The sequence below is a fragment of the Sceloporus undulatus genome, chromosome 2, assembly GCF_019175285.1.
Source record: "Sceloporus undulatus isolate JIND9_A2432 ecotype Alabama chromosome 2, SceUnd_v1.1, whole genome shotgun sequence".
NCBI classification, from domain to species: domain Eukaryota; kingdom Metazoa; phylum Chordata; class Lepidosauria; order Squamata; family Phrynosomatidae; genus Sceloporus; species Sceloporus undulatus.
Window position 1 is genome coordinate 256,027,307 of NC_056523.1, and position 15,840 is coordinate 256,043,146.

General features: G+C 42.9%; 1 protein-coding gene across 3 annotated transcripts; it reads left to right on the plus strand.

Annotated features, from left to right (window-relative positions):
• The first annotated feature begins 1,702 nt into the window (after positions 1 to 1,702).
• NXNL2 (nucleoredoxin like 2) lies at positions 1,703 to 14,951 on the plus strand. Of its 3 annotated transcripts, none has more exons than XR_006102546.1 (3): positions 1,703 to 2,684; positions 10,216 to 10,285; positions 13,986 to 14,093. XR_006102546.1 is itself a non-coding variant. In XM_042455396.1 (3 exons), exons 1-2 carry the CDS (start codon positions 2,155 to 2,157, stop codon positions 9,746 to 9,748), a joined length of 543 nt encoding a protein of 180 aa, XP_042311330.1. In that variant the 5' UTR covers positions 1,703 to 2,154; the 3' UTR covers positions 9,749 to 9,772; positions 13,986 to 14,074. The 3 variants fall into 3 exon arrangements, 2 of the variants coding, with proteins under 2 accessions (XP_042311330.1, XP_042311329.1); XM_042455396.1 differs by lacking the exon at positions 10,216 to 10,285 and adding an exon at positions 9,736 to 9,772 and having other exon boundaries at positions 13,986 to 14,074; XM_042455395.1 differs by lacking the exon at positions 10,216 to 10,285 and having other exon boundaries at positions 1,705 to 2,684; positions 13,986 to 14,951.
• The last annotated feature ends 889 nt before the right edge of the window (positions 14,952 to 15,840 follow it).

The following is a 15,840-nucleotide window of genomic DNA, read 5'->3' on the forward strand; positions in this document are numbered from 1 at the left end:
ATCTAAATCTTGAAAGACAGATTCCCTCCGCCATTGAAGTACGATTACTCATCTTAATTCATGTATAAACATTGTCTCAAAAGGGGAAAAAATGACATATGAGGAGCAATTGGAAAAATTATTTGCAAGGAGTAAAAATGGGCACAAATGCTTTTTAAACACAAGGATTCTGTTGACTGTAGGCCTTGTGTTCCTGGAACATGTCTCCATCTTATGGAGGGGGTCCCTCTGCTGCACCCGTTTGCCCCATTCAATGGAGCCCTTGACATGTAGTATTTCCATAAGGCATGCCAAAAGGAGGAAAGGGTAGGAATGTCTGTTTCTGCCAGACTGCCATCTGTCTGCATCTGGAACCTTTCAGCCTATTGACTAGTGAGAATAAACCTCACTCAAAAACCTACCAGCAGGAATGGTAGTCATTCACACGTTGGTTTTTTTAGCACGACAGTTCAGATCATCTCAGTCCCGCATTCCTGGTTTGTTATTCACACTATGGAACCACATCGATCCTCATTGATGCACATCTCTGCAAGTTCGGTTGTTCACACAGGCAAGCATTTGAAGAAAGATGTTGCCGATGATGCAAATGCATTCGGAACCCCTTTTTTGGGATGCAGTGTTTTATCCCAGGTCTATTCACATCAGTTATTCCCACTACTGACGATGCAGATCTTTTAAAAATAACTCAGGGAAAAGCCCTGATATCAACTATCCTGGATTAAGTAGGTTTTGGCAGCCCCCTCCCCCCCAAAAAAACCTTAATCTGGTGCATTCAGGATGCATGTGAACAGAGATTTAACCTGGATTCACCCTGGATTATTTTCACAATGTTAATAACCCCCCAGAAACTGAAAGGAGAATTCAACTTGTACCCAACAAAACCAGGTGGTTCTTGATTTAGGAGCTGTTGCCCAGGAAAATACAGTCTTAAGGGGTGGGGGGAAATCCTATATTCCAGCCTTTGGGGGAAATCTCTCTTCTTGCTTGTACACTACTCATGTTATCACCTTTACAGTTACTAGGCCCTTGGTCTAGGAGCAAGGAGAGCATCAGTTCACTTTTGTTTGGCAGAAGCTGGGATCTCCCCAACTCTTGTATCCACTACAGCCTTGATAACGGGGAGCCATTGCTTTGAATCACAGATGGGGATTTTGTCTCCCTTCTGATGCTGCACTACAGTTCTCATCTGTGGGAAGCCATAAATAGCCCACCCTTGGAGCATATCCACATTTACCTGCATGCAATCCCCCTGATGTTCAGTGATAGATTAGCCTTACTCCTCTGGATGTATATACTTCCTATTTCAGTTTTCAGTCACTTCACATAGTTATGCTGTGTTGCATTGTGATGGTTAAAAGCAATATTCAAATTTTATTTTATATAATCAATATCTAGCTCCCTTGAATTCAATGGAGAAAAAGACCCAAAAGGTGAACTTGGCCACAGTGAGAGAGATGCTGAAGAACTGTTTTCCATGATGGGATATAAAGGGCAGAGCGACATTTATGAAGGATTCTTGCCTAGTAAACTAGAATAATAATAATAATAATAATAAATTTTTATTTATATTTTTCCACATTTACTTGAATAATAAAATAATGGATGCTGATAAGGAATGTGTAAACAAAGTACAAGGATGCGAGGGCTGGGCAGTTAAGAAAGAAGACAGGAAGAAAACCCATTCATTTGGGCTGGAGAAGAGTGCTGAGGATGATCCCATGGACGGCCCAAAGGACAAAGAAATGGGTCCTGGAGCAGATCAAGCCAGAAACCTCCCTGGAAGCCAAGATGGCCCAACTGAGGCTGTACTACTTCGGACCCATCATCATGAGAAGGAAGGACTCATTGGGAAAGACCATAAATGCTGGGAAAGGTCCTAGAGACCCCCAAAAGGGCCACCCATCCGGACCCCATTCTGCCATGCAGGAACTCTCCATCATTCAAAGCCTGGAGGGAAGTGGCGGGAAGAGAGGAAGCCATGACGCCAGGCGGAGGTCACGGGTCTCATGGGGTTGAAATCCTGACAGGCGAAGGCCCTGCTTCTGAGGGGAAACCAAGCAAGCCTCTGGAGCCTCTAGTGATCCTGAGGCGGCCTCCCTCCCTCCCTCCCTCCTTCCTCCAGAGGGCTATTCTTAGCGGCGCTTAGGCCGCTTAATGCCCCAACGGCCGCCTCAGAGGGCGCCCTGGCCGCCATTTCCTTCCTTCGGCCCCGATGGCGGCGTCGTCGAGGGAGCCTCTCCTGAGGTAAACACGAAGCAGCGGAGGAGAACGAAGAAGGAAGGCTTCCTCTTGCCCCGTTCCTCAGCCCCTCCGCCTGCCCTCTGGAGAAGCCTCCCTCCCTGCTTGACTGAAGGCGAGGGTCTTGGCCCCCGGAGGAGGAGGAGGGCGATGGTGGACGTCTTCTCGGGGCGCCTGCTGCTGGACCGCCGCGGGGCCGCCGTGGAGGCCGAGCAGGCGCTGGAGAACAAGGTGGTGGGCCTCTACTTCTCGGCCGCCTGGTGCTCCCTCTGCCGGGAGTTCACCCCGCTGCTGGCCGACTTCTACGCCGAGCTGGTCGGCGTCAGGGAGGCGCCCTTCCAGGTGGTCTTCGTCTCCTCCGACCGCAGCCCCGAGGAGATGGCCGCCTCCCTCAGGGACTCCCACGGGGACTGGCTGGCCCTCCCCTTCCACGACCCCCTCAGGCAGTGAGTAGTAGCACCCACTACTAGCAGGAGTAGCCACGGAGGAGGAGGGGAGTGGGAGGCTTCTCTCCACGGACCCCAGGCAGGCGGAGGACATCGCTTTAAAAGAGACAGAGAGAGGATCAGGATGATGATCACCATGATTATTATCATCATGGCCATTATGATGATCCTCCTCCTCCTCCTCCTCATGATGGCAACAAATCCTAACCCCACAGGCGCCTCCACACACCCCTATTTCCTAGGACCTTCCTCCCATTGCCCTCACTAGGAGGGAGTTGTTTTCCAGCCTGGAGGGAAATGGGATCATCCTCATCATCCATGTTGTTGTTGTTGTTGCTGTTGTTGTTTCTTCTTAATTGCCTCTCCCTGTGGACCTAGGTGGGGAACAACAACAAGTAATAGATAAACAATATCAGTTAAAACACACATCGGTTTGAAAAGGACAAATAAGATGTCAACAAGATGGTGATAGTAGTAGTAGTAATTAATAGTTGTTGTTGTTGTTATTGCATTGTTATTGTTGTTTATGTCTTACTGCCTCTCCCCATGGGTCAAGGTGAGGAACAGCAGCAAATAACAGATAAACAACTTCAGTTAAAACACATGAGTCTAAAAAGAGAAATAAGATGTTAAAACAATCCACGTTTAAAATTCACCATTTAAAACCCATTTCTGTGAGCCTTCCGGAAGAGACTCTTCTTCAGTGCTGTTTTGAACTTGTCCGGCGTATTCAGCTGTCGAATCTCTTGCGGCAGCCTAGGAACAGGAGGAGGCAATCCTGTAAGTCACCTGGACTCAGACCATGTAGGGCTCCAAAGGTAATAACCAATGCTTTGTACACTGGCTGGAAACTAACTGGCAGCCAGTGAAGTGGTTATACTATACTGGTGCAATAGGATCACTCCTGGATGTCCCAGGAATCAATCTGGCTGCTGTGATTTGAACTAACGGAAGTTTCCAATCCTGGTACAGAGGTAGCCCAATGCACAGCACATTGCAAAAGCTCCCATTCAGTCCCTTTTATCTCGGTCCCATCTTCACAGTTGGTTTGAGCAGGGGTTCCTTTAAAATGCAGTTCTAGATGGCTGGAAGGTGATGGGGTGATAACAAGATCTATTCTGCCTGGTACAGTGGTACCTCGGGATACGAAATACCCAGGTTACGAAATTTTCGGGATACGAAAAAATCCCATAGGAAAACATTGTTCCGGGTTACGAATGTTTTTTCGGGTTACGAAAAAACTTTTGGTGCTTTTTTCGGCTTTTTCGCACGGAATCGCGGCTTTTCCCCATTAGCGCCTATGGCAATTCGGCTTACGAAGGCTTTTCGGGTTACGAACGGTGCCACGGAACGAATTAATTTCGTAACCCGAGGCACCACTGTATTTCAAGGGCATTCACACATGCATGTGTCTGAGGAAGTGGAGCATGATCCCTCTGGCCAAGGGCTGCCAGGGCTCAGTGTAAATGGGGCAGAATCCCAGAGTGAGGGAACACTGGAGAAAAGCATGTGCACCTGTATCTTTTTCTCACTTCTTAAGCTTCGTGTTTCTTATTTGAATGCTGTGTTCAGTGCAGCTAGGGTGGTTGTGCCCAAATACCCGAAAGACTAATCCCGTCTAATCTTGGAAGCTTAACTAGGGCCAGTCTTTCTGAGTACAGTGGGACCTCAGTATCTGCTGGGGTTTGATTCCAGGACACCCCCCCCCCCCCGATACCAAAATCTACGAATCTTCAAGTCCCATTAAGTACAGTGGGTAGTTAAATCATGTCCCTTATATAAAATGGCAAAATCAAGGTTTGTTTCGTGTAGTTTATATTTTTATTAATATTTTCAAGCTGTGGATGCTTCAAACAGTGGATAAAGAATCTGTAGATATGGAGGGCTGACTATTTGGATGAGAGACCATAAATGAAAACCAGGTGCTTAGGCTTTATATTGGAGGATGGAACTGGCAGAGCCACCTCAGAATATTCCTTGCCTAAGAAAACCCAGTGAAATTCATAGGGTCCCCATAAGTCCACGTGTGACTTGAAGGCATGCACACACAAACACACACATGTGATTGATACATAATGTCTCATGCTTAATGACATTACCAGGTTGTGCCGTCTGTGGCATCACAAACGGACATCTATAGGTCCTAGGTTTTGGCCCTGATATCTCAGGGCCTGGGAAAGTATGCCTGTTCTCAGCTGCCCCAAAGGGTAGGACCAGGTCCAATGGTTTTAATTAATAGGAGAGTAGATTTTGTTTGAACATTCAAAGGAACTTCTTAACTGTAAGAGCAGTTTGGCAACAGAACCAGTTGCTTAGAGAGGTGGTGGGGTCTCCTTTGGATGTTTTCAAAAAAAGGCTGGCCAGCTCTCTGCTAGGGATGAGGTTTAGCTGGAGATCCTGCATTGAACAAGGGACTGGACTCAGTGTCCCATGAGGCCCCTTCCAACTGTATGAATCTCTGATTCTAGTCCTGACTTAAACAGGACATTGTCTCACTTCAGGCTCAGGCTACTTTTAGTAACATCCCTGATGAGTGAATCCTTGCCAGCTGGTCTCTCTCTCTCTCTCTCTCTCTCTCTCTGTGTGTGTGTGTGTGTGAGAGAGAGAGAGAGAGAGTGTGTATGAATGCTCGCTTGCTCGCTTGCCTGCCTGCCATTTGTGCCTATGAACACCCACTTTCTTCTCGGCTCTGTGTGTCACACCTGACTCTATCCACCATCAGCTGTTGTTCCTTCTGCCCCACTAACCAGAACGGGCACCACCAGCTCCCACATCTCACCACTTGATGACTTGCCCCTGTGAGCATAATGATTCTTTTGGAAAATACGGTATTTCGAAATCATGTCAATTGGGGCTAAAGGGAGAGAGAATGCATCTCTCATAGCTGGATATCAGCTGACTTTGAAAGTAGAAAGATTAAGAGGCCTTCAGACTGGCGACTGTGGACTTGAGCCAGTTCATTCTCTTGGCATAGACTCAAAGGATGAGTGGGATTTGTCAAGTCAGCATTAACATGCGTCTTATTGACTCAGGCCGTATCTCACCATACTCTTTTATACTAGTGTATGACATTAATAAAAATTTATTCTTATTCAGGCAGTCGCTACGCCGCAGAATTAATGCAGTTTAACACTACATTAACTGCCATGGGTCAGTGCTATGGAATTTTGGCATTTGTAGTTTTGTGAGATATTTAGCCTTCTCTGTCAAAGAGCTCTGGTGCCACAACAAACTATAAATCCCAGGATTTCATAGGATGGAGACATGACACTTAAACTGGAGTCAAACTGTATTAATTCTGCAGTGTGACAGCAACCAATGGGAGTCTTACTCTAGTTGGAAGAAGCAGCTGGAATTAGGCCTATAATATCCAAAATCTGGCATAGTCTAGCCTGGGGGGGGGCTGTATTTCATGTGGGTTGTATTGAGGTTGTCCAGCACCAGCTCTCCTCTTACACTACCACCTCTGTTAATTACAACTGATTTTAGTTCTGGGTATCAGTTATAAAATTTGGTAAGTAACCAGGCTGAGGCCAATTACTGAGATCAAAAATGTCTAATACTACTTACAGGCTTAACAATAGTTATTGCTTGACATGTTTTTAATCTCTGAAATTTTATCTTTGAAAATTTTGATTGCAATGGTTCCAGAAGCAACGGTGCAATCCAGTGACACACAAAGGTTTTCTGCCCAAGACAAGCTGGGGATTAAAAAAAGCCAGGGGGGAACTTCACTGAGTTCTGTGATGCTGTTGGGGGGGGGGGGGGCAATCTCTGGATGGCCCAAAAGTTGGAAATGATGCATTGTTACTTCTTGTCTCCCAAAATGGTGGCTTTGAGGAGGTAGGGTGGCCCCCTGGAGATCTAAAGAGATGGGAATAGACACAGCCATTGGCACTGACAGAATTTTAGAGTTGGGTGGGATCCCAAAAGCAGTCTAGTCTCGCCCTTTGCCATGCAGGAATCCACAGCTAAAGTATTCCTCAGAGATGGCCATTCAACCTGTTTTCAAAGACCTCAAGTGTAGGGAGTCTACCTTCTGAGGGTAGTCTGTTTCACTGTCAAATAGTGGGTTGATTTTCAGCATTGTGGAATCCCATCACATCCAGAGAACATCAAGTTGGGAAAGGGTGTCCTAGATGAAAAGGTGGCCTGCCCTATCATAAATCCTTTGTCCTGGCATATCTTTTGATTGTTCATTATGTGTATCATTTGTTATTTAATTTTTAACTGATGGGTTTTTTTACTGCCACAGATGGGGAGGGGTGCTTGTGAAATTGTCTGAAGCATGCCAAAATATCTTGACTACCTCTCTTAACCCTCAATTTATGTCAGTGGAAGGGTGTGTGTGTATCATTTACTGCTCTGCCCCAGGCAGCAAAATGTCTTGGGCTAATCCTATGTGCACTTGACACTGTCAAACTTTTAGACCTATATGTGTAAAGTTGTTTCCCAAAATCTCCCGATGATGGTTTAAACTGACACTTCATCTTTAATATGTTTGCTTATTTATCACATCCTCCAGGGAGCAAGAGAAGAACATTTGTCTCATTATATCCTCACAACACTCCTTCAAGTATCAGTTTGTTTTGCTTCAGTTGAGGTGCCCAGTCAGTTTAATGGATTACTGAAGTTTAGAATCCCATTCTCCCTGCTCCTGTTTACTTTACCTGCTATGTTGCCATATTGGCTTTCTGTAGTGCTTACTTTCTCATTATTGGGATTACGGTCAAATGAGTATAGGTAGGATTTCAAGGTTTGCTTTAAAAAAAGAAGAAGCCCAAATTGGTTTAGCAATGTAATTTCCTGTCCTCACTGCTAAGGCTAATGAAGTTTCAGGTGGAAACAGACATGCTGAGAGTAATTTACACTTTCTATATACTGCACTCCTGTACATTTCTTTAAAAAAAATACAAAAATGTTACAGTGATGCTGTGAGGGAATAGGGCAGGTTTGCCATTTTGGTCTGAGACTGATTTTCCCCTTCTTTTTGATGTAAATCCTTGTACTGGAGTGGTACAGGAGTGTGAAATATTTAGCCATCAAAATACAAATAATAAAATGTTGTTGTTTTTAACTGCCCTCGAGCTGACTCCCGTCTCTTGGTGACCTTGTGGATAAGACATCTCCCAAAAACTCCTGTCTTCCATTGCTGTAGGTCCTGTAAATTCAGGCCGATGACTTCCATAATTGACTCTAGTCATCTAGGGTGCAGGTTTCCTCTCTTTCTACTGCCTTGTATCTTCCCTAGCCTTATTGTCTTTTCTCATGATGTGGGCAAAGTATGACAGCCTCAGTTTCATCATCTTGACTTCCAGGGAGAGTTCAGGATTAATCAGTTCAAGGCCCCTATTGTTTGTTGTTTTAGCTGTCCACAGTATCTTCAGCATGCTCCAGCACTCTTCTGCAGCGCCACATCTCACATGAATTGATTTTTCTCTCCTCGGCTTTCTTCATTGCCCAGCTCCCACATCTGTATATTGTGATGAGCAATATAATGGCTTATGCCAGCAGTTCCCAACCTGTGCTCCGTGGAGCCCTTAGGGCTCTGTGTGCACTTGCCAGGTGCTTCGCAGCCACTCCAGGAAAATGAAAGAAATAAAAATTGAATGAAATTAAAAATAGGAAACAAAAAACAACACTACTCCTAAATACCATTGACTTATAAGACATCGGGTAGGCCTCTTGGGGACTCTGCCATAGAAACTGATTCAGAAAGGGCTTATACAATTCTAACTAGTGCTCAGTTGTATGTCTTTGCACTTTAAAATCTTTTCTGGTTCTTGCATGGCTGTCCTTCCCATTCCTAGTCTTCTTCTGATTTCTTGACTGCAGTCTCCATTCTGATCAATGTTTGATCCAAGATATGGAAAATCTTATTTCCCCATTCTCTAGGTTGAATTTATGTAGATCCCCCACGCTCATTATTTTTGTATTTTTGTGTGTGTGTTCAGAAATATGTCTGCATTTACACTTTCTTCTTTGACCTTCCTTAGTAATCTTTCCAAGTTTGTGATGTTTTCTAGTGGTAGTATAGTGTCATTCGCATATCTTAGATTGTTGATGTTCCTTCCTCCTGACTTTATTCCTCCTTCTTCCATGTCTAAATCTGCTCTGCATATGATATTTTCTGCATACAAGTTGAACAGGTAGAGTGATAGAATGCATACTTGTTTGATCCCTTTGCCACTTGGGAACCATTCTGTTTCCTCATACTCTGTTCTAACAGTAGACTCTTGTCCTAAGTACAGATTTCTCATTAGGACTATCAAATATAGTCAGACTGCTATCCTTAAGAGCATTCCATAGCTTTTTGTTATCTGTGTAGTCTAAGGTTTTGCTGTTGTCTATAAAGCACATGATGATTTTCTTCTGGAATTTCTTGGTGTGCTCCATTAACTATTGCATGTTAACAGTGTGGTCCCCAGTGTGCCTTCTTTCCCTGAACCCAGCTTGCATCTCTTCATTTTCACTCTCCATATATCATTGGAGTCTATGTTGCATAATTTTGAGCATAATTTTGTGTGTGTGGAAAATTAATGCTATGGTCCTATAGTTGCTGCAGTCTTTCGTGTCTCCTTTTCATAGATGGGGTTGTATATTGAACATTTCCAGTCTGTGGGTCACCGTTTTGTTTTTCGTACTTGTTGGCATGTTTTAGTTAATACTAGAGCTGAATCTGTGGTATGGTAGCAGTTCAGATGGATTATCGTCTGTTCCTGGTGATTTATTCTTCTCAATTTCTCTTATTGTATATGGACTTTTTTAAAAAAACAAACACATATGGACTTTTAAAAATGTGCATTAGAAGGAGAACCAGTGATGTTACTTAATCAATAAGCACTCATTGCCCTCTTGTGACCATATTGCTTCATTGTTGGTAAATTAGTTAACTTTGCTCCAAGAGGTAGATGCATAAATTACATACTGTGTGAAGAGAGGCCATTTTGCTTGCAGCTATAGCAGGGAATTTGCAATCAGGATGATTAATCTCACCCTTGCGCAAGATCTTACCAGAGATAATTGTTCTTGAACTCATTTTACCTTCCAGATTGTCTATATAATCCAGGACCCATCCTGAGGTTAGAGTAAGTTCACAGCATGGTGATAAACTCAGGAGGGCTAAAGTGTTTTCACTTCATCTCACTGCATCTTGTAAGGAGTAAACAACAACATGCAGGATTGTTGCTGGTGGACAAGAATACTGCTTGGCATGTAATGTTTTTGTGCCTAGACCTTTAGGACACAAATCTGCATATGTTTGTGGAATGTTTTGTGTATGTGCATGCATGTGTGTATATGAATGTATGCTGTTGTCCTCTTTTTGAATTACCTGATTAATCTCTGGTTATGCCAGTTTAAGTACTTTTGTGTACTGTATCTTGAAGAAGGAGTTATCAAAAAACAAACAAACCCTTAAACCATTTTTTTTAAAGTAACATTATATGGTCAGGAACCATACTACTATAAAAAAATCATAGAGTTGGAAATGGCCTCATGGGCATTGACTCTAACCCTCTGCACAATGCAGGATCTCCAGCTGAAGTATCCCCAGCAACCTTTTTGAAGAGGTCCAGAAAAGAAGGCCCCACCATCTTTAGGTAATTGGTTCCATTGAGGAACCACTCTCAGTCACAAAGTTGTTACTGTACTTATGTTCAGTCAAAATCTACCCTCCTATAACTTCAAACCATTAGACCTTCTCTGAAGTAGCAGAGAACAGGCCTGCCCTCCTCTCTCTGTGATAGCTTTTGAGGTATTTAAAGAGTGAAATCATGTCACCCCTCAGCCTTCCCTTCACGAAGATGAATAAGCTCATTTCCTTCAACCTTTACTCATACATTTTGTTCTCCATACCTCTTTAACATCCATGTTGCCCTTCTAGATTTGAAAAACCTAGTAGGAAGCAGAGGCTGTGGGAGAGAAGGGATGATAGAAGGAATAGAGAGAACAGTAAAGACATAAAATTAAGGCAAAGTCAACCAGGTTCATATTTAAGGCAAGTGTAAAGTTAGAATCATAGAATCGTAGAGTTGGAAGAGACCACATCCAGTCCAACCCCATTCTGCCATGCAGGAAATCACAATCAAAGCATCCCCGACAGATGGCCATCCAGCCTCTGTTTGAAGACCTCTAACGAAGGAGACTCCACTACACTCCAAGGGAGTTTGTTCCATTGTCGAACAGCCCTTACTGTCAGGAAGTTCCTCCTAATGTTGAGGTGGAATCTATTTTCCTGGAGCTTGCATCCATTGTTCTGTGTTCTAGTCTCTGGAGCAGCAGAAAACAAGCTTGCTCCCTCCTTAACATGACATCCCTTCAAATATTTAAATAGGGCTATCATATCACCTCTTAACCTTCTCTTCTCCAGGCTAAACATCTCCAACTCCCTAAGGTGTTCCTCATAGGGCATGGTTTCCAGACCCTTCACCATTTTAGTCGCCCTCTTTTGGACACGCTCCAGTTTCTCAATGTCCTTTTTAAATTGTGGTGCCCAGAACTGGACACAATATTCCAGGTGGGGCCTGACCAGAGCAGAATACGGCACTATTACTTCTCTTGATCTAGACACTATACTTTTATTGATGCAGCCTAAAATCGCATTGGCCTTGTTAGCTGCCGCATCACACTGTTGACTCATATTCAACTTATGGTCTACTTGGACTCCAAGATCCCTTTCACACGTAGTTTCATTCAGCCAGGTGTGGCCCTTCCTATATCTGTGCATTTCATTTTTTTGCCCTAAATGCAGTACCTCACATTTCTCCGTGTTGAATCTCATTTTGTTAGCTTTGGCCCAGTTTTCTAATCTGTTCAGGTCATTTTGAATTTTAATCCTGTCCTCTGGGGTATTAGCTATTCTAATTTGGTGTAAAGCAGCAAATGTGATAAGCATGACCTTTGTTCCTTCATCCAAGTCATTGATAAAGATGTTGAATAGTGCTGGGCCCAGGACACCTTGCTGGTCACTTCTCTCCAGGATGAAAAGGAGCCATTGTTGAGCACCCTTTGGGTTTAGCTGGTCAACCAAATGCAAATCCATGTAACAGTTACCTTGTCTAGCCCACATTTTACAAGCTTGTTTGCAAGAATGTCATGGGGAACCTTGTCAAATGCCTTACTGAACTCAAGAAATTGTATATCCACAGCATTCCTTTCTTCTACCAAGCTGGTAATTTTTCATTTAAAACTTAGCTCAGTTGATTCATTTTGTTAGTTCATCAGTCATCTATCCTGGTTTCTTGAGACACCTCCCATTTTTCTTCCTCATTGGAACTGTTTTAAAATGTGCCTGTCTTAAAATGTGCCTCCCTTTTGAGAATCCATCCATCCTGAATTCTCTTCTCTTTTAGTATTCCTGCCCACGGGATCACCCCCAGTATTTCTAGAGTCTAGAATGTGTGTCTGACTATGCCTGGCTTCTCCTTTCCACGGTATAACAAACTCCAGGAGAACATGATCACTCCCACCTAAGAACCCACCACTTGCACCCCATTAACCAGATCATCCCTGTTGGTTAGGATAAGATCTATATAGCTGACCCCCTTGTTGCCTCTTCCACCTTTTGGGCAATGAAATTGTCTTCGAGACAAGTGAAGAATTTGCTAAACCTTGAAGATTTGGCTGAGTTTGACTTCCAGCAAATATCAGGATAGTTGAAGTCACCCATCACTACTACATCACTCCTTTCTGAGTGTGTGGTCATCTGTTCTAGAAAGGCATCATCCAATTCCAATTCTACCAGAGTGGTTTACAATTTGTTGTATTAATGACAAATGATTACAAATTAGCTGGATTAGCACCATCAGTTGTGGGCTGTCTCAATACTCCTCTGACAGAGACTGGAGCTTTTCTTCTATGAAGTGCCAGACAATCTATGGTGACCCACACAACTCCCTGCCTTTACCCAGGAAAGCTGTGCAGCTGCAGATAGCATGATCAGCTCCACAGCGCGAACTGATACCATACTCTCCAGCCATCTCTGTGGCACTAACAGGAACCGGATCATGTCTGATCAAGCTGTTTCTTCTGCACTGCCCAAAGGTGCTTCCCTCATCGTGCAATCAACCACTGACTCCTCATCAAAGGAGAGTTTGGGGCTGCAGTCCACATCTATTGAGCTGAGACTGACCATCCTCATTAGGGTGGTACAGCTCAGTACAAATCAAGGTCTCCTGACCCACAAAATGGAGAAAATCTCCTCACAAACCCATTGACAAGGCCAAAGTCATTGGAGCACAAAAGGCCCCATCTTGATTGGAGATGTGGCAGAACAGGACTGGCTCTCCCTCTTGGGGTGGTAAGGATGATTCATAGATCAGAAGCACTGCCTGTGAAGTGTGAGAGGGGAGCCAGACCCAGCATGAAGGATTACCTCCTCACACTACAGTAAAATGTATATGTTGTGTGACCATGACTCTTTTCATATTCTGGAAGCAGAGATGTATTAAACAGGGGTGTCATGTTAGCTCAAGAACAAGTAGGGCTTCACAGACTGTATAAGGCAGCATTATCAGTTTACAGTGGTTGTCCAGATTAGAACATACAAACATTATACAATAACCAGGCACATAATCTTATCCACAAAATATCTAGCATGCATTGAATCAGTGTGGTACAGTAGTTGGTTCATGTTCCTGCACAGACATGTCATTCAATAGGTGGCTTCTCTTGGCCTGATCTTGTGATAAGGACAAAGTAGGAAGAAGGGCTATGTTTGCCACTTGAGTTTATAGGGTAGAAATATGGCAAATAAATATATGAAGCATATTATCAGGAAGTAAGACATTGTAAAATGGACAGGCTAAACTCATGTATCCATTTTAGAGGCAGAACACATCTGACACAAATAAAAGGTGAGATCCCAAGATGCTAATAACTGAGTTGGCAGGGCCCACCTTGTAAATAATTTCTTACTCCTGTCTTCCTGGAGCCCCCTAAATTTGACTTTTGGAATTAAAACATAGCTCCTTGTTTTGTCTGCAGCCACATATTTAGGCTGCAGTGTTGTTGCTTCTGCCTAAATATGCATGAGATTGCTTTATGCAAAATCAGGTTCTGTCCTTAAGAATATTGAAAACCTTGCAGAAAGTTGGGTAGGAGAGGCATGCAGTTTGTTGAGTGAATCTGAATTGTCACTTAAAACAATTAAAAAAATTATTTTCATAACTGAAAATGATGTTTGTGTTTTATAGAAAAGTTTTATTTTTTGCACATCTATTTTTTAAAATAATGATGTTTTTATCCTGATTACTTGTTTGATTCATAATGATGTGTTTAACTTTTCTTCTTTCTTTACAGTGAGTTGAAAAAGAAATACAACATCACAGCCATTCCTAAACTTGTGATTGTTAAACAAACTGGCGAAGTCATTACTGATAAAGGAAGAAAACAGATACGAGAGAGAGGGCTCAATTGCTTCCGAAACTGGCTTGAAGCGGCTGATGTCTTCCAGAATTTCTGTAGCTGAGATTTGCAGAAATGGTAGCTTTGCTATATTTTTCCTACATTCAGAGTTTCTCTTGTCATAACTAGCACTAACGGAGGTAATGGCATTATCCTTGTTTTAGGGTTGTTTTGCTTTTATTACAAATTGGTTTGGGCTGGAATACTGTAGTTCAACGTAGGTTTCCCTGATGAACTTGCTTTTTTGTACTGTATTATTGTTATTTATTTATTTTTATTACATAGAAGATAACCAAAGTCGTTCTCATATTACTGAACAATTTGATAAAGGTCAGCTTTGCCTACTAGAGCCATTTTGCACATTGGAGGGGGGGAGTGCTCTCTCAAATCTATGCAAGCATTTCTTTTTTCCAAAGGCAAAAAAACATAACAAGGAAACCTTTATATTTCTTGACAAGACCTTTTTGAAGTTTTAATCTATAATTTATATTACTTAAATAGGAGAAAATACAGTACTTGTTTTTATTAAACCTCTTTGTAGCTTACCTGCCTGTTCCTCGTTTCTTTCATGATACTGTGAACTGAAAACAAAAATGAGTGCCTCATTACTGAATTCTTCTCTGGTTTTGCCAAGATCCAGGATTTTTTCCACTGACTTTCTTGTTTACAACAGAATCAACAGTTCCCCCCCCCTGTGCAGCTCCTCACACACACAAAAACAACAACTCCAAAACCCTAGCCCCAAAAGACTGTGGTGTAAGTGCCCCAGGGGTGTGCCATGGAGAACAAACTCCATACTTTACTGGAGTCAGATGCAGATGTACACCTTGGGATTTTGGCCTTGTGCTTATAATTCTGGCTGTCTATTTATATGTTTTCCCATTGTTGTTTCATTTTGCTTATTCCCACTGTGATTACTTCAGCATTAACCATTGTGCTTGTAGAGGCCTGGTATATGTAGAAGTTCAATAGAAATGAACCAAAATATGTTCAGTTCTGTAATAAATACATCATATCTATACCTCTTATCAGTGCACTTAATCACTCCCTAAGTGGTTTACAAAGTGCAAGCTAATTGTCCCCAACAATCTGGGTACAGCGTGCCCTTCCCTTATGCAAAGATCTGTTCCAGAAAAAAATGTGTATGCTCAAGCCCCATTAGAAGTAATGGGGCTCGTGCCCACAGCATGCCCCATTATTCTTCCAGGACGTGAGAGGAGTTTTTCTGGCACGGCTTCCAGCGTATAATGTGGGCACGCTGTACTCATTTTAGCGACCTCAAAAGGATGCAAGCCTTAGTTGAGCTTGAGCTCCTGAGCTGGTATTGAACTCTCAACCTTATGGTTTGTGTGAGTGGCATTTAACCACTATGCCATCAGAGTGTGGGGTTCTCCACAATCCGTGACAAGTGTCTGTACTATGCTCTCTGGGGCTTCTGGAAATTGGAATCCTAAATATCTGAAGAACCAAAGCCTAGACGACACACCAACCAGTAAGGAAAACTATAACTTTATTCTCTCTTTAGCAAGAGCAGAACAATCACAGAAAATAGGAGGAGGAAAAAGCTGGAGAGGAAACAAGAAACTTGGAAGTTCATCAGAAGGAATAAAGGAATTAATACTGTTTTGTATGAGGTTATGAAGACTGAAAGAAAACAATTCATGTGTTTTCTATTTGTTTTTATTTCATCTTTCAAAGAGATTTTTCAGCTACACAAAAGGTGACTTCCTACTGAATATAGGATTCCCCC